Genomic DNA, 18840 nt, shown 5'->3' with positions numbered 1-18840 from the left:
TTCCGGTGCTTCTGCAGCCAGCCTCTAGTGGACACTCGACGAACTGCAGGATTAAATACACTTCCGCATCAGCTTCATTTTACTACTTGGGAGATTGCCGCGTGAGATAAACAGAACATGACAAAAGCAGCTTACTTTCAGTTTATGACACTTACGTTAAGTATTACCTCGGTCTTCTTCTTCACCGACTTCTTCATCTTTGTCCTCCACGTTTGGCTTTACAATATGTCATAGCTTTAGCATTCCGCTGTTGCCCTCTTTCCTGTGTTATCAATAACAAAAGATACGGTCCATAATCAGGGGATCAGATAATTTCACCAATTACAAAACTTGTTCTCCAGCATTACGCAATAAGACCTAAATTTAGGACGTCATTAGAGTATTTAGGTTTTTTCTACTTATATAGGGTAAAAAAAGATCCGTAAATCTTCATTACCGTCTTTATGGGACATCATTGTACATTTACACAAGACAATACATATAGAATAATCAATAATTAAGTTTAAGGCTGTGTTATAGGCCTAGTTGATATTAATAGTATTAATAGTATTCCTCCAATACGCACATCAGGGATGATGTCTTCATTAATGAGACTCCACGGGTTTCACTCCACTGTGACGTAAGACTGATTGGATGAAGCTGGGAGCTGCCTGTAGGTAACTGTCATAGCTCTATCACATGTGTGTGTGTGTGTGTGTGTGTGTGTGTGTGTGTGTGTGTGTGTGTGTGTGTGTGTGTGTGCGTGCGTGTGCGTGTTCGTGTGTGAGTTCGTGTGTGCCTGATTGCGCGCCACCTCTCCATCAGTGCGTGTGCACGAGGGTCCGCAAAGCCGCTGCTGCAGCTGCAGAAGCGTTCACAAACTTTGATGAGCTCTTACCTAAACCGAGCTAACAAAAACAAACCCGGATTAAAACTGGACTAACACTTTTTTTTTAAATATAATTTAAAAAGGTGCGTGTGCAAATTGGGCTGGATCAAGGTGAGTAAACCTGCCATCGGTTAGAAGTGTTTGCAGTGCGCGTTGTTCGGAGAGGCTTGAGCTGATTATTTTCGACAATGTTTTGCATGATCTACAAGTGGCTACAGAAACGAATTTAAGTTTTAAAGGATGTCATTGTCTTATTTTTTCATCGTCATCAGATTTTAAGTGGTCTTTCACGTGCGTTTTTTTCAGGCTCGATGTAACCTTATTTCCTCACATCACATAACTGATTACAATGTTTTCTTTTCATTTATTCGCTTTCAATTCATAGACTCTTGTTTTGAAGCCGTATTTCTGTCCACCACATAAACAGGTGTCACAATGGAAAGCACTCCGGTTGAAATATTCAAAGAAGATAACAGCAAGTGCCTCTCCACGCTGCTGGACGACTGCGCAGTGAATTCGTCAGGCTGGGTGTCCGGATACTCGGAGAACCGCAATCTGACCCACGATGACAGCTGGGAGCAGGAGGGCATGTCTCCCATCATCCCCATCATCACCGCAGTCTACTCCGTGGTGTTTGTGGTCGGCTTACTGGGCAACTGCCTCGTCATGTATGTGATCATCAGGTAAGGTCTGATTTTAAGTCAAACATCACAATTCAGATCAATGTGGTTAGGTATAGAAATATACAACATGGAGATTTAATGTAAAAAAACAAACAAACTGTGGTTTGAACGTTATGGAAGGGGAATTAACTGCAAAATCTGACAGGAAAGAACAAGTCAAGTGAGGGGGACCCACTCCCAGTGATGCATATGCCACAATTATTTTAGCATATAGGCTACATCCATTTATCCACAATCCCTGTAAATGTTTTTTAGGGCATTTAGCTTCCATGTGAGCCTTAGGGCCTTCTGCTCTGTGCCTTATTATCCATATTTCCAGTATTTTGTACTATGACGCTCATTACAAAGTGAGATGGGAAAGTTCTCTAAGAGCTCATACGAGGTCATCTTGTTAAGCGATAGGATACTATCTGATTATGCATGAATTTTCTTTCTGAAAATCCACGGGGACCCGACTGGAGTTGCATTATAACAAAGACAGGGTTGAGATTAATGTTGGAACTTTCTAATATGTGGCAATATTTATTGCTCCTGCCTCCTTGAGAAGTGCCTGAAACCTTCAAAGTGTCCACTCTTTTGATCTAATAACCCTCAAGACCTCCAAAATATAATAACAATACTCTGAGAATCCCTGCTAAGCTGGCGGGCGTGATATTAATCATAGCTGAAAGCAGTGGTGCTTTATCAAGCTGATAGCCTGCTTGCACCTCATTGGCCGTTATTTATGGTGTGCGAGAGCTTCAAATCTCCTTTGATATAATGTGAAATGCAGCCGTGTCAACCACAAAGCTTCGGTCCACAGACAACAATTACCTCAAATCAGGTTGATTGCCTCGCCTGTCGGTAACAGCCAATTTTATCACGTCGGTTCCAGCGCAGACGTTGAGTTTTATTGTTTTCCCTCGAGGGCAATATTACTAAAGTGAAAGGGTTTTTTATGTTGATTTAAAGTAAACTAAGACCTGAAATTACACACATCCAAGAACTTACTAAGTGAAAACCAACCACATGAATTCCAGTAACTGAGCTGTTACTGGAAGTGCCTGGCATGTTAGAACAGCTTGTGTGGCTTTAAATGGGAAAGGTCTCCTCTCTTCTAATGGCTCTCATCATTGTTCTTTGACTGTTTTCAACTTAAAAAAAGATTCAGGATACAACGTCTGTGTGCTGCCTGCTCAACGCTTCACAAAAGACAGATCAGTTGGCAAAAGTTAAATTCAATTCAAAGTTAAAGCAGGCAGCCAGTTAGCTGAAAACCAAACTGTGATTTCTTTGACACTTTTTGATCCAGTAGACGTCGCCCTTGAGCATGAAACCAAAACAAACTGCTGTTTGGCCACACCTCCACTATTCTGAAGCCTCCGCTCACCTCCTCCTCCTCCAACCCCTCTCCAGTCACGTTTACACGAAGGAGTTATGAATTAGAACGCACCATAATTAAGCACAAGCCGCAGACAAAATTGTCCTTTGTTCAAGCTGCAATTAGCTGTGTTCTGCATTGTTGTGTTAGCAGGCTAATGTTAGCGCTCTTTAGTTAGCTCGTAGCTTCATATTGAACATATATAGACACAGAATGACCGAGATCTAAAAACTCTTACATGACATCCAAACAAGCAGTGAGTATGTTCTTCTTTTCTCTAGTCCTTGACTAAAACAGCTTTTATAGGCAAGGATGTCCCGTCCATGTAAACATGATGTAAACACAGCGCTGACAACAACACAGCTGGTGGGACTCGAGCTTCTCACTCATTAGTTTCCAGTTTTAAAGCTGCACTAACTCTCTAAAGGCTTTAGCTTTATATCTAACTTACAGCTTGAGAGTTAGTGTTTATCTTCTTCTCTAACTATTGTCAGGAAATCTGAACAACAACTTTCACAAGATGTGGAACCTTTTTGTTTATTTTATTTAAAATACAACATGTAATCAGCTCTGGTGGTGCAGCTCATTAAGTTATCCGTGTGGCCTGGTTATGACTTTGTTGCTGTTTTTAAAATCAACATGCTCATAATATCAAACCTCCTGTGAGCCATGACAACATTGCTCAGTCACCATGAGTCAAAGAGGTAATTTTGGAATATTGTGTTTTGATTTGGATTCTTCATTTCATACCGTAGGCGTCACCGCCGGTAAAAAACATTAAAACTTTAAATCAAACTTGAAGAATGAACTTTGCAGAAGTCATTGGATACCGCTTCAGTGTTATTATAATTTAATGAAGTGAAACCGAGTTGATTATACATGTCCTGCAATCGGATGCATGCCATACATAACAATGAAGAGTGAGTCAGAACATTACATTAGGGATTCAAGGAGCACGGTGGACTAGTCGATGTTTAATTCATAATGAGCCAATAAAGAGTCAGCCGAGCGATATATGATGACCATGGCAGAATGGACGGATGTTTGGCCCTGGTTTAACTTTGTGCTCTGCATGTTTTAAAGGTACACAAAGATGAAGACGGCCACCAACATTTACATTTTCAACTTGGCGCTCGCCGACGCCCTCGTCACCACCACCATGCCCTTCCAGAGCACCGACTACCTGCTGAACACATGGCCCTTCGGTGAGGTGGTTTGCAAGGTCTTCATCTCCATCGACTACTACAACATGTTCACCAGCATCTTCACGCTCACCATGATGAGCGTGGATCGATACGTGGCCGTGTGCCATCCGGTTAAAGCCCTGGACTTCCGCACCCCGATCAAAGCCAAGCTGATCAATGTGTGCATCTGGATTCTGTCCTCGGCCGCAGGGATCCCTGCTTTCGTTCTGGGTGGCACCCAAACCAAGAGCGGTGAGGAATTCATTTTCCTCCCTTTCGCTGAATAAAGATGAAAGTTTTTTTAACATATTTTGTACATTTCTTAGACTCACTTAAAGCTCGTGCTTTAAAAGCAGTAATTCATATTCCATCAAGTCCATCTGACAGTGCAGGGTTTTCCATTAACCACACGTCAAGCATTTGCTTCAGGAATATAGATGATGGATAAAAAAAGCAATTTAAAGCAAAACAGTTAGCTTCTGAGTGCAGATAAGCGGCTCCCCAGCAGCTCGCTAAATTGAAGCAGAATGAAAATGGCACAGAGGAGAATTTTTATTTATCATAAAAGCACTTCATCACTTAATTCAGATTCTCTCCTTTGCCTCTGCAGAAATAACCGAGTGTGCCTTACAGTTCCCCGAGCCGTACGTGTACTGGGACACGCTGATGAAGATATGTGTGTTCGTCTTTGCCTTCGTCGTGCCTGTCCTCATCATCACCGTGTGCTACTCCCTCATGGTCCTGAGGCTGAAGAGCGTCCGGATGTTGTCCGGCTCGAGGGAAAAAGACCGTAACCTGCGCCGGATCACGCGGCTGGTGGTGGTTGTGGTGGCCGTGTTTGTGGTCTGCTGGACGCCCATTCACATCTTCATCCTGGTGAAGGCGCTAGTGAGCGTGCCCGAAACCACCGCCGTCATGGCCGCCTACTTCTTCTGTGTGGCACTGGGCTACACGAACAGCAGCCTCAACCCCGTCCTCTACGCATTCTTGGACGAGAACTTCAAGCGCTGCTTCAAAGACTTCTGCGTCTCGGCCAAGCTGAAGAGTGAGAAGATGTCAGGGAACAGGAAGACCGCCGGCAACGTGAGGGAGAACGCCGTGCCCCTGGAGAACCACGATGGGACTAGAAAACCTGCATGACTAGCAGTGGAACTGTCATCAATTTCACACATTGGAAAAGAGGACTCGCATGACCTGGGCCTGACCCATGTCACATCCACGATGTAGTCTGGACTCTGTTACAGAGACTGGATGTGTTTTCATTTACATTTTCCAACACTGAGCTGACGTCATTTAGGCGATGACATGAAAGTGACACGTACTAAGTTGCATATGTTTTTCTCACCTCTTGTTTCTGAACCTGTTTTCACGTTCAGGTGTTTATTTCCTCATGGTTACTGCCATGTAAACTGTTATTATTCTGAATGTGAAGTTTAGGAGAATTTGTTATAAGCAGGCGTAAAAACAAATGTGATCAACGTTAGCCTTTTTAAACCGCAGGTCACATCTACCTGTTCACACACTGATGTCAGAGGCTGCTGTGTGAAGTGTCCATCAGGAGTAACTAATCCAGTCATACACATTCACACACAGAGGACGAAGCAGCGGGAGCAACTTGAGGTTAAATGTCTTACCAAAGGACACATCGGACACATAGCTGCAGGAGCTGGGGATCCAACCCCTGACCTCCTGGTTGAGAGTCTACCTACTCTAACACTGGGCCACAGCCACCCCATAGCCTAGCTTTTTCTAGTGGTTCCCAACCTTTTTTGGCTCATGACCCCACTTTGACTTCACAAAACTCTGGGGACCCCAGGCATCCAAAAACACCTTCAGCTCATTGATTTTTTTTCAATCATGTGACAGTTTTTTTTTCTAGTGTTTTAAAATTCATTTCAGACCACATTAAGGCCATTTCATGTATTTTATTGTGGACAGAGTTAGAAAAAGCCAGGATGAGTGAGGAATTTATTTTTCTCTGCGCTACATATGTACAGCCAGGTGAGCGTGTATGAAAGCTGGACGCATGGCGCCTGGATGAGAGACAGACAGAGGTACTGCAAGTTTGTTTGTTTTTAGCGCGGGCCACGGCTCACGTTAGCCCGTGCTAAAACAGGAAGGAAGCTACAAATATGTTTTTGTTGATCAGTAATAAGACATTTCATGGGACCCCATTTGAATACCATGTGACCCCATATGGGGTCTGGACCCCAAGGTTGGGAAATCCTGCATTAGAGGCAAAGACAGTAATTTGCCAACACTTATTTGTCAGTAAAACTGTTGAGTTGAGATGAAATATGTAACAGTATTGACTTGTGTTAACTTTCAAACAGTATACTTGTTACATCATTGTTGTAATGCTCATTTAATTTAATTCCTGTCTTTTCCACACATAATTTTTCTACTGCCAAATGTGCCTTTAACAGTCCAGGATAACAAGTCTGAACGGGGTAAAGCGGCGCTAAATGCATAATGTTCAACCAATGCTGTAAACACGTTGACACGTTTAGAAACACTGTCAGCAGAGATGTGCAAAAAAAAAGCGTTTGAAGCGTGCTGATTGACGATGTGAAAGAACTGACTCATGTAGTACTCGAAGTCAACGAGGGATAAAGAAAAAAAAAAAAATCAGCTTACCCACAAATGCATCAAAGAGAGTTTATCACTTTTGAAAGTTAAAGAAGAGATCCAGGACTTGATTGTGCATTTACTATTTGACAGAGGGCTCTCTTTCAGCTTTGACTCTGGAGTTGTGTACAGCTTGATAAGTTGTTCAAGCATGGCTGTGTATAGCTTTTACCACGATGCACACTGTCCTAATGAATCAACGCATTATGAAAACAGTCCTTCCACCCAGGTAATGCACGTTAAAACCCGTTTATTCTATCATTTGTACAGTTTGAAAGTATGACACTTAAATACCTTTGCACAGACATCATTGAATCGGACTGTATTAGCATGTCAGTGATCATTGCTGTATTAGTGTAATGCAACATCTGCAGCCTATATGCTTCATGGACTGTGCTGTTATTTTTGAATGTACTTCAGAGTCTGTATTATAAAACATATTATGTATAAACTCATCTCTCCCACTCAAGAAGAAGCTCATCTTTCAGTGAGTCAGTTATAAAAAAAGCCTTTCCACAATCACTTGTGTCTGATGAGGGGAGCGTGGGTTTGGGTAAACTGTCTTTCTTGTTAATAAATCTCATCATGAGTACTGACATAAATATTTATATTGCGCAGTAGTTCTGTTTCTTAGTTGGAAGATTAGAGACATTATTATACAAATCATCTCATTGCTATCTGTTGAAATCTGCTGCTGCTGCTGTATAGTCGCTTTTCTGCTGTTTATTGAACAGGAGATGTATTGATTTGAACACCCTGCGTGTGGTGGTGAATATTAAAGTTTGACAAATCTCAGCTGAATCTTTTCTCTCTCTTCTTCTTGTTGGTTTGGATTTGAGTTTACGATTCTGCTTGCATGCTTAAACAAATATGCATCACACTTTCAAATATTTTACTCAAACGGGAGCCCACACACAGTGATTTATTTGAGTCACACTTTGATGAAGAACAAGCTGTGTTTGGTTATTTATGCGCAAAGATGAGTGTTGGGAGCATATAGGCTGTAAATATTGGGTTGGGCGGTTCAAAGTCCCTGCAGAGGCAGCTTTTGTTTTATAGTATGCCAGCAGCTCCCTCTAGAGGAAACAAACTGTAAATACATGGAAGCATGTGGTTAAAAAAAATGAATCTCACCATGTTCAATAGGTGCATGCACAGTGGAATTAGAAGAGGGTTACCTGCAGAAACTGGTTCCAAAGTGGGGGCTGGGAATAAAACCAAAGTGATTAACTGATATATACGCTTAAAGAAAGCAATGTGTAAATAATTCCTTAAGCTGTAAGTTTGCATATGACAGTAACAACAATCTGTTCCTAATAAAAACACACACAAACAGACACACACACAGAGACACACGTACATCACCTGTGTGTGTGTGTGTTTATGTTCACTTGGTGCTACAAACATGGAGGATACTTATTCTGCTTCCCGCCTTTCTCACAATAAAGTACAAAAATATAATGCTGTTGAGTTTGTATGTGTTTGAAAGGGCTTGTTTGTGTGTGTACTGGTCTGTACACAATATGATTTAAACACCTGCAGAGACAGTGTGTGTACTTATGTGTGTGTACTTATGTGTGTGTGTGTGTGTGTGTGTGTGTGTGTGTGTATTTTTTTAAACTTTTCTTTTCATACTTAATTGTTTTAGTGATTTCAATGCTTCTGTTTCCCTTTGTCATGATGGGTAGGGTTAGGGTTGTCTTGTGAGAAACACTTTGATTTGCCTTGTACTGAAGTGTGCTATAGGCTAGAAATAGGAACTTGCCTTGCCGTTTTGTAAATTAAAAAAAACGCAGACATTTAAAGATATATATCATAAACATGTTGGCTTTTAAAGTAAAGCACAAAAATAAGTACAGTGATGTGCAAAGAAGAAGAAAAAAAAAAACAATTAAATGATTAAGTAAAATGGAAAAAAACAACTCACCACTTTGTAGGGCGTGGTGGAGTGACGTATGATCACGTGTCTTCTCTGACGTCAGCCTAAAAAGTCTCTTCCGGGTGTTTTCCTCAGACTGGACGGTGGACTGAAAGTTTACTCCGCTTTCTTTGAAGTTTAAAGCTTTATTTCTTTACCAACATGAATCGTATCTTTGGCAGCGGGAAGCCCAAAGCCCCGCCGCCGAATCTGACGGACTGCATCGGAACCGTGAGTGAAACAACAACCTTTTTGAACGATGTCTTAAAACAAAGTAAACAAAGATGGACCCTTCTTTACTCGCTTAGGAAACTTTTTATGAGCAGGGAACAGCTCGTTGCCTTGTTGTCATAATATTCCCAATGGTTTAAAGATTATAATTCATGATTATTGAAATATTAGTAAATTGAATAATCTTCCATCTGGGTGTTTTAACCCAACACACTGAATCTTTAATATCAGACAGAAAATAAGCATAACAATATACTGCTCTGTTTCAGTAATGAGTCACCATAATCTAATTTTAAGTTTAAATTTGAGTGATTTCTGTCACATACAACAGAAACTACGTAACTGTGAACGATGTCAACCAGTTAAACAGGTTTTGTGTCTAGGCAGATTTATTTTTAGTTAACTGAGTGAAGGAAGGACTGTTTAAAAGTAACATTTACCACTAATGAAAATCTACATCTTGTTCAGTAAAAGATAATGTCAAGAATAAGAAGAGCCTACTACAAAAATCATACATTTTTCTCCACTCATTCAGATAGATGTTTAAAGGTCACATATTCTCCTCCTCTTCTTCAGTTTAAATAAGTCTCAGAGCCCTAAAACATGTCTGTAAAGTGTCTTGTTCTAAATCCATATCCTTTGATTTGTAAGGCACACATTAAGATGATGAATTGTTCTCTGGTTTTTTTCTTAAAGGTTGATTCTCGGTCAGAGTCCATTGACAAGAAGATTGCCCGACTAGATGCTGAACTTGTGAAATACAAAGATCAGATGAAGAAGATGAGAGACGGGCCTTCGAAGGTGAGGTTATTTGTCTGATTTGTATGGTTAGCAAAAGAGGGAATTACTCCTTCCATTAAAAACCTTAAGAGGTCTAACAGCAAAGTTTTAAATACGTCTAAGAGCTCCCACCAAAAAAAACATGTCTATTTCAGCCCTGCTCTGAACAGGCTGTTTCTGTGTCTGTACCTTTAAATATGTAAATGAGCTGTGTCTGACCACGCCCCCTCTCTGGAAGGGCTTTCGGGTGGCTCTGACTTTCTCGCTCCATGTCCTATTGTTTACGGTGAGAAGGCAGACTCAGAGGGCAGAACAAACACCTAGCTGTGGGAGGGTCACCCACCTGGGGGAGGGGCTACTGCCCTTTGTGATGTCATGAAGGGACAATCTTCAAACGGCCACATTTTCTGAAAAGTGGAGCAGGCAAAAGTCGGAGAGGATGAACTTTTCTCATCATTGGGGGGTTTCTAGACGGACTAGGGACACATATTAGTGTTAGAGAAACATAGTTAAGTTGATTTTGCATGACGTGACCTTTAATGCACAAACGCTGATAGAAACAAAGCTTAAAATGCTGATGACGAGTGTAAACAATTCTTATGTAAGAGCAGCACGTTTCTGAGTTTGTAGTCATTCATTCAGGATACAGATCTTCTCATTATAAAAATATGGTATCCTTCACAATCATGAGCTACATATATTATGTTGTTCACTTCATGTTGATCTTCATTTTGTGAACTTGTCTTTGTTTTGTTTTTTTGACTAGAACATGGTGAAGCAAAAGGCTATGAGAGTTCTCAAGCAGAAGAGAATGTGAGTCATTTTATTTCCTACAGTCAGATTTTCTTCATCATGTCAAATCAGCCCTAATGTTTGAGCTTTATTCCTCCTTTAATCTAACAGGTATGAAAGCCAGAGAGACAATCTCATGCAGCAGTCATTCAACATGGAACAAGCCAACTACACTATCCAGTCCCTTAAAGACACTAAAACCACGGTAAGCGACTTCTCCTAACGATGGTTTTTTTTTTTACGTCCGGAGAGAAAACAGCAAAAATGTGACTAATATTTTGTTTTTCTTTTTAGGTTGATGCCATGAAAGTCGGCCTCAAGGACATGAAGAAAGCGTACAAGAACGTGAAAATTGATAAGATCGAGGTAAGTGTTTTTTTTAAAAATCAGAGTTGCCAGAATGTCATAACCACGATGGTTGAGTAATTCCCGTAATTTAAAAGATATTATTGTGGACTCTATGTTAAAGGAGCAATATGTAACTGTTACACCTAGTGTTTAAAAGTGGTACTGCAGTCTAGAGAAAAGAAGAACGACATAGCCTTCTCACTGCTTATTCACTGTAGGAGAGCAGAGGTGTCGTTAAACAGCAGTTTGTTTTGGTTTAATGCTGGTGCTCAAGGGCGACATCTACTGGATCAAAAGTTGCACATTCTTCCTTTAACAGAAATGTTATTCCAATATACGTATATAATGTGTTTAGAGATAAACTTCTGATTTTGCTAAACATGTTCTTTATTTTAATCCAGAGCATACAAGACCAGCTGGAGGACATGATGGAAGATGCTGATGAGATCCAGGAGGCTATGGGAAGAAGCTATGGCACTCCTGAAATCGATGACGCCGACCTGGAAGCGGGTCAGTAAAAATCTTCTATTCCAGGATGTGTAGCCTCTCTCTCTCTCTTAAGCCCCATTTGTTCAGTACTTGTAAAGGGTTGTGTGACCTAGTGTGAAATATCCTCACAGCACCTCTGTGATTAGTGAAACATGATCGAGAATTTGCAGAATAGTGACAAATCACTCAAAGTTCCCCTCGTCTCTTTTGGTCATGTGACGCTGACCACTCCATAACAATCAAATAGGCCTACATACAGTATACAGAATATGAATGTTCACATTCACGCTATGTTTTCCCTGTCATTTCCACAGAGCTGGATGCGTTGGGAGACGAGTTCCTAATGGATGACGACAGCTCCTACCTGGACGAGGCTTCGTCGGCTCCTTCTATCCCAGAGGGACTACCGGGCGAGAAGTCCAACAGGGTACAGCTTCTAACATGTATTAATTCAACGTTTCTGATGTGCTCACTTTTTATTAATGCGCTGTGATCGTCTCTGTTGTGTTTCAGGATGGCGTTCTGGTGGATGAGTTTGGCCTTCCTCAGATTCCCGCTACATAAAACGGCCATCAGCACACTGGACGTGCTAGTTTTACATGTTTCATCGCCTTTCTTTTCTATTTATCCAACTGACACACCCAGCGTTTAAAACCTAAGCATCTTCTCTCGTAGGAATGATTAAAACTGAGTATTAGGGGTCTTTAATGATTGAGTGAGCTCATGTCGCGTATATCTCAGGTGACTTTGGGAATTGTGGTTATTCTTAACTTTGTACATTTTCTGCAGCGCTCAGTTGTCAAGAACAAATAAATTATATTTTTCAAACAGTACTTCCAGACTTGACTTGATTTAAAGCCATTGTATATATAAAAAAGTTACTTTATTGTCAAGTGAAAGAGCATCAACAACTTCAAAATACTAAATCACCTGTTACTAGAAAAATAAATAAGATTTCTTCAGATGAGAAATGGCTCAGCAGAAGAAAGGTGGCACATTCATTTTCATCATCACCAGCTCAGCCTGTAAGTGTGAGGGAAGATTTTCTGATGCAGATAATCCACTGCGCTGCTCTTGCTTTGCAGCGCATCAAATTCATAGTAGGGAATCTGGAAAAAGAAGACAAAATCACAGAAGTTAATCAAAACAGAAGATTGTATAAACACAAGAACGAAGAGCTGAGTGTTAAAGGTGATATGTGAAAAATCAACTTGTTTCTCTAACACTAACATGTGTCTCTAGTCTGTCTACAAATCCCCCAATGATGACAAAATTCCATCCTCTCCGTCTTTTGCCTCCACTTCTCAGAAAATGTGTGCTCAAACAGGCCGTTTGGAGATTTTCAGTTGAGGGAGGGCAGTAACCCCTCCCCCAGGTGGGTGACACTCCCACAGCTAGGTCTTTGTTCTGCCCTCTGAGTCTGCCTTCTCACTGTAAACAATAGGACATGGAGCGAGAAAGACCGAGGCTGCATCCGAATTGCCAAGTACATACTCAATCTGTCAGTATGCAGTAGACAGTACGTACTATCCGTGCTGTATACTGTTAGTTCCTACTATTCAGTAGCGCGCACAGAAGGCAGATATTTGTTCCTATTTCATCTGATTCATTCAGTAAGGAAGTGGCGTCATTTACGTTTCCCGAACCGGCCGCATCCACCCGTTTTTTTAATTTTTTTGTTTTAGCTTTATTCAAGAAGAGTAATGCGCATATACAGACAGGTAAACAAAAAACAATATCACAAGTAAAAGACAGATTAAATAACTAAATAACATACGGTACATAAAGGAAAGTACAAATGAAAGACAGTAATATACAGAAGATAAAGTAAAATAAACCAATAAAGATGCATTTAAATAGTGAATTCATTATTTAAATAGAGGGGGAAAGGTTTTATAATAATGCAGACATTTGTTACATTTTTTGTTGATAACTAAAAGTAGAGATTTCAGTCGGGACTTTAAATTAAGATTAAATTAATCCACTCGTTTGTTTTGATTTGGAGGCGCACGTGAAGTGACGATTTACGTTTAATTTCGCACTGCATTGTGGGTGGTAAAATACAATTCATTTCCTGAAAGCACGCATCCGATCCATACTGCATGAAACCCGGAAGTTAGTATCCATACTGCAATGTTCAGTATACTGAGGTGGACCCAAAAGATGACCACTGAATGACCACGAGAGTTCAGTATACTGAAACTCCCTACTGAAAAGTACTGCATACTGAACTGTGGCTATTTGGAAAGGGCCCGAGACACCGAAGCCCTTCCAGAGAGGGGGCGTGGTCAGACACAGCTCATTTACATTTAAAGGTACAGACACAGAAACAGCCTGTTCTGAGCAGGGCTGAAATAGAGGGGTTTATAGGCCTGATCAAATACAGGATCAGAGTGGATTTAGAACAAGAAACTTCACAGACATGTTTTGAGGAGCTCTGAGACTTATTTCAACTGGTTGAAAAGGAGGAGAACATGTGACCTTTGAGCATAAACTGAAGACAAGGGTCTAACCTGGACAACTTCATATCCCAGAAGCCTCAGATGTCGCTGCTTAATGGCCTCTTTTCCAAGTAGTTGTCTCTTGTTGGTAGTGAATCTCTTGTGTCCATCAATACAAAGAGCAATCCTGCAGCACACAGAGAGCACAGTGTGTTTACTCTGAACGACAGAATATAACTTTCAGTACATAAAGAATAAAAAAAACAGGGACCTATTTACCTTTTGTATACATCCTCATTTTGCCTGGCAGGCAGCACATATCCCTCTTTGTCCAGTTTTATCTCCACGTCTACAAAAGAATTAAAGCGTTAAACCCTTTGTGTATAGTCTGTAGAAAACACTGAGAATATTAACAGCTGCTGCGTTTATGTTACCGAGTGTGTAGCAGTACGGTGTCAGAACTTTGGATCCAAAGTATACGCGATCCCCGAGCAAATCCACAAGTCTCTTCCTTACAGCGTTGTACAGATGCATGTCGACCAGCGTCTCCAGAGAGTGTCTAGACCTGAAGGACTTCACGCGGTACTTTGGGAGGAGTCTGGGACCCTGAGGAGAGACAGAATGTGTGAACGATCAGGAAGAAATCACAGCGCAATACGGCTGCTGTTTTGAATTCTTGTGTTACAACTAAATGAAACCTTCAACTTGGAACACTGACCAAACAAGATAAATCTGGAAAAGCTACAGGAGGAGTCAGAATGTAAAAAGGTTAGTTCTAGATATTTCACCTCATAGAAGGGACACTCCAGCTTCAGGGTCATGTAGAGCTGGGTCAGCTGAGCCAGGACGACTTGGTCCAATCCTGTGCCCTGATCTGGAACGACACAACGCATTTCATTTTTATCTTTGAAGCACAATAAGACAGTAGTGAAACAGTCACCACCGAACTACCAGGTTGTAAATGTGGGATTAAAGTGTTACCTTGCAGTTGCTGGAGGAAGTAGCTGCTGAAAACCTTGGCCACAAAGTTCACAGGGAACCTCTCCACCAGGGTGCAGGAGTGCAGCAGGTTGAGCAGCGTCCGAGGCTGGAAGTGTGAAAAGCGCGAGTGCAGGATGTTCTCCACTTTCCTGAACACGTCTCCGGCGTTTGGCGGGAGGTAGCCGAGCTTCCCCAGAGCCGTGATCTGCGTCGCCACCTGGCTGGTGCTGTAGTCGTCCGCCCGATAGACAAAACTCTCCGCGATTGCGTCCATCACAGCCGGGGAGAGAATATTCCTCCGGCCAAAGAACTCACTCACTTTGGTAACCGTCTCGGGGTGGGAGGTGAAGACAAGTGAGGGTACACGCCTCTCCATCGCCTCAACAAAGAAATGATCGTTGTGACCGAAGTGCATGAGAGCGCCAAGAACAACAGTGAGCTCCTCATCGCTGAAGTGAGGTACATGCAGAACGGCCTGTTTGTAAAGATTGATCATGAGAGGAATGGCCTGTGTCTGATTCAGGGTCACGAGAGCGCTGAGCAGCCCGCTGACAGCAGCTGGATCCATGTGGGAGTAGACTGTCACAGCGTGCATGTGCATGGCATTCAGCAAGTCCCTGTATTTCCCATTTTCAGCCACGCCACCTTGCAAAAGTCTATAAACGGCGACGAGATCGGCTATGTTCCACTGGGACGGTTTCTCCTTCTGGATTTGCGCCATCACCTGCTGCAGCATCACACAGCCGGGCCCTTCCATAGCCAGCATCGCCCGACCTAGAGTACACAGCTGCCCTACACTCATCTCCCCTCTGTCCAGCCTCTCCTGGCTCTCTGACACTAGTCGCACCATCAGCGTGCTCCACGGATCCAAGAAGAGGCGCGTGCAAGCCCGGAGAGCCGACACCACCCCGGCATCAGTCAGCCACCGAGAGTCCTGCTCCAACTGGAAGCACAGAGCTCTGATTGTGTCGTTCTCTAGCACCAAAGGGTCCTTAAGTGAGTTTCCAAGCTGCTCCAGGTCCGCAACACGGTGAAGCGCTGCCGCAGCCATGGTGTCAGACATGACCTCCACCGAGCGCAGCAGTGAGAACACCTGGCGGGATGAGGAGCAGGTCCCCAGGCGATTCTGAAAAGACTCCTCCTCTGCGTCTGTGGGTCTGTGGAGCTGAGTCAGACGGAACCGAGGCCCCGAGTCTCTGTGGAGTCCAACGGAGCTGGACGCGACGAAGGACGAAGGCTCCCTGATGATGGTGGTCAGGCTCCTTCTCCCGCAGTCGTCCTGGAGCTTGCGGCAGCCCTGCGTCCGGATGCAGCCGCCTGCTGAGGTAAATAAGCAGGCCACGCATTCGGGGTGAGCCACCCTGCTGGAGCTCCGGAGCCTGGAGGGGCAGACAGCTCCGGCAAGGGGGTACCGCTGAAACCCGAACTGCCCGAGCACCGGAAATCTCTGGATCAGCTTCAGAGCCATGACGCCCGCACCAGGAAGCTGCAAGATAAGAAAAACAAACAATGAACACATAACAACAGGTAAGAGGTTTCCTGAATGTCACACCCGAGTAAACAACACAAATTAAGTCTGAGAACAAAACTACCAGACAGTACTCAGTCCTCATGTTATGCACGGAAATACGTCCCTGTCAAGAACTGCATGCACCTTAAGGCAGATCTGGAGGAAGATTTGTGATGAAAAAGTATTTGAAGTTTACACTTAAATAAAGTAAAGTGCGTAAATATGACCTGCAAACAGTGTTAGATTCTGAAGTGTCTGTACAGTAAATGTATGTAATGTATGAAAAATACGCCAGTAAAGTGTTTTAAGGGTAGGTCAGCCATATTTTTGTATCGTCCTGTGAGGTGCATGCATTTCTCGACAGGCATGCATTTGTCTTCCCCTGTTGAACAACCAACCTTGAGGTTAGCTACATTAGCAGCTAACGTCATCACAGTCAGCCCAGAAGAGTCGCACAGCTCTGATAAGGATGTTTGAAGTCTGACACTTTGGTTCACAGTGACGGAAAAACAATAATCAACAACATGGAGGTGTTTTTGAATTCATACCTGGGCTTTACGATAACGGAAAACCGTCACAGATACACCGCTGTCAGAGAAGGTGCCGTCCTAACGTGGCCCCTGACGGATCTTGACGCGTTCAAATACGCCTCGTAAATCGGCACTTCCATAGTTGAAGAACATTTTCTCATCCCCAAGTTTTTATAGAATATATAGAATAGAATAGAATTACTTTATTGATCCCAAACTGGGAAATTGTGGCGTTACAGCAGCAGGTTATCCAACACACAATATGAGTAAAAAACACAATGTTAGCAAATCTAAACATTATATAATATTAAATACAAAGTAAATAAGTACTAAAAATATCAAAACTAAGAATGTGAATATATACAACCAGGATTTAACTAAACATTACTAGTCTTAAATAGGAAGATTAAATATATTATTAAATATATATATATATATATAATTATTATATATATATATTAAATATATTATTAAGCTGTATTGCAGATATTCTTATACCCGTGTGTAAAACATTCATTCTACCCTTCTATTGTAGCACCTGAACAGCACATTGTATTGTTTACACCAAGATTAACTGAAATGTCACAGAACAGTCAACTTTAACCCCAAACACCTTAATACTTACAGTCTATGACAATGACCACCACCTCACCTTACCGATTCCTTTTTTTTACAACCTGTCGATTCGACTTCAGGAATCGTCTTTTTATCGATAGCATTTGAAGGCATCACCGACACCATGCAGTGCGTCAGGTAGACACCAGAGGGCGATATGACATATGTAACTCAAATACAGTAGATCAAGGTTTACTTGAGGTCATATGGCTTATTATTGCGTTGGTAGATACTGTATTTTCTGTTAACCTGGAAACATTTTTCATTCCACCACTTACTCATCATGAATTCATTTTTTTATGTAACTGTAAAACCACAAGTCTGTTAAATCTTCCAACTTATCTTCGTCATCAACTACAGTCTTTAAAGAGAAAACACCACTGTTCTACAGGCTGCCCTCAGGATTCAGATTCCTCATCCAGTGACAGAGCCAGACTTTTTTTTGGCTGGGATGGCAAACTACCTCTATGGGTGGCTGGAAGTGTTAAGTGTGCTCACAAACACAATGTTTGGCGGAGATAGAAAAGGTAAATAAGTGCTATTTACATCTACTTTCAATACTTACATTAAAGTATTAATAAATGTTATATGATTCTGTATATCTTTTTTAAGAGTAGCAATAGTGAAACCCTTTTTGATTAATTATTTAAGTACTGAAAAATATAATGTGTCTCAAGTCACCGTCTAAAGTAGGAAAAAACAATATTTCAACAACAACAGTCCAACACTCTGACAACGCAAAAAGCCACTTTCAGGATTTTTGGGTGGCCACTATAGGTCGGCCCTGTCCACCCTTTGGCTCCGCCCCTGTGACCTCCTCAGTAGATTTGGTGGAAGTTTAATAATGATTGTACTTTTAATGATTATCGTGCTTTCAGTGACTCAATCTTGTATTTTTCTTTGGCTTATTTGGCTTGCTCACATTTTTTAAAGATATAAATTCCTTAAACCAGATGGTTAAATGGTCCAGTCCAGTGATGAGTCACAGCTCTACAGCTTCCCCATGTTTGCGCGACAGTTGCAGCAGATAGCTACCCCTATCTCATTCAATAATTCCCACTCTTTGTACAGTGATTTTCTGTTTTTTTCCCCTTTTGGATGGAGTTTTAAGTCTCAAGGTGCAGAGCAAAACTTGTATGTAATTGCTGCCTGAGCATCTCCTTTTAAATCTGTGTAACTTATTTGGATCAAAGGCTTCCTTACTCTTTTTATGTCGTTTTATTGCCACATTGTTTATTACCTTTTACTTGCATATTGCCCCCGTCCTAATTTAAGATAACCGTACACTCATGTCTGTTAGAGTACGACATCCTCTTTATAAAGACACTCCCTTCTTTGATAGTAAGGCATCAGCATTATCTGACAGAGATGATGTATGTTCATTCTTGACTGAAAGAATTCCGCTAGTACTAGTCGGCACACGTTTAATGTCTTTGCTTAGGAGGCAGAGTGGACTTGTCAAGACTTGAGGGAGAGTGGTGT

General features: G+C 41.9%; 3 protein-coding genes across 3 annotated transcripts; 2 read left to right on the top strand and 1 right to left on the bottom strand.

Annotated features, from left to right (window-relative positions):
• The first annotated feature begins 718 nt into the window (after positions 1 to 718).
• LOC132994407 (delta-type opioid receptor-like) lies at positions 719 to 5903 on the top strand. The gene is made up of 4 exons (XM_061064739.1): positions 719 to 979; positions 1296 to 1551; positions 3995 to 4347; positions 4706 to 5903. The coding sequence occupies exons 2-4, from the start codon at positions 1304 to 1306 to the stop codon at positions 5233 to 5235; spliced, it is 1131 nt and encodes a 376-aa protein (XP_060920722.1). The 5' UTR covers positions 719 to 979; positions 1296 to 1303; the 3' UTR covers positions 5236 to 5903.
• Positions 5904 to 8706: 2803 nt separating this feature from the next.
• chmp5b (charged multivesicular body protein 5b) lies at positions 8707 to 12114 on the top strand. Its single transcript, XM_061065104.1, has 8 exons — positions 8707 to 8872; positions 9569 to 9673; positions 10419 to 10465; positions 10556 to 10649; positions 10739 to 10810; positions 11194 to 11302; positions 11596 to 11708; positions 11795 to 12114. Exons 1-8 carry the CDS (start codon positions 8804 to 8806, stop codon positions 11843 to 11845), a joined length of 660 nt encoding a protein of 219 aa, XP_060921087.1. The 5' UTR covers positions 8707 to 8803; the 3' UTR covers positions 11846 to 12114.
• A 28-nt stretch (positions 12115 to 12142) lies between these two features.
• On the bottom strand, positions 12143 to 16849 carry fastkd3 (FAST kinase domains 3). Its single transcript, XM_061065102.1, has 7 exons — positions 16762 to 16849; positions 14704 to 16189; positions 14511 to 14596; positions 14157 to 14328; positions 14002 to 14071; positions 13795 to 13909; positions 12143 to 12390 (listed from the first exon to the last, which is right to left on the bottom strand). Exons 2-7 carry the CDS (start codon positions 16169 to 16171, stop codon positions 12292 to 12294), a joined length of 2010 nt encoding a protein of 669 aa, XP_060921085.1. The 5' UTR covers positions 16172 to 16189; positions 16762 to 16849; the 3' UTR covers positions 12143 to 12291.
• Positions 16850 to 18840: the final 1991 nt, after the last annotated feature.

The sequence above is a fragment of the Labrus mixtus genome, chromosome 19 (assembly GCF_963584025.1).
Source record: "Labrus mixtus chromosome 19, fLabMix1.1, whole genome shotgun sequence".
Taxonomy (NCBI): Eukaryota; Metazoa; Chordata; class Actinopteri; order Labriformes; family Labridae; genus Labrus; species Labrus mixtus.
This window is presented reverse-complemented; position numbering and strand designations above follow the sequence as displayed.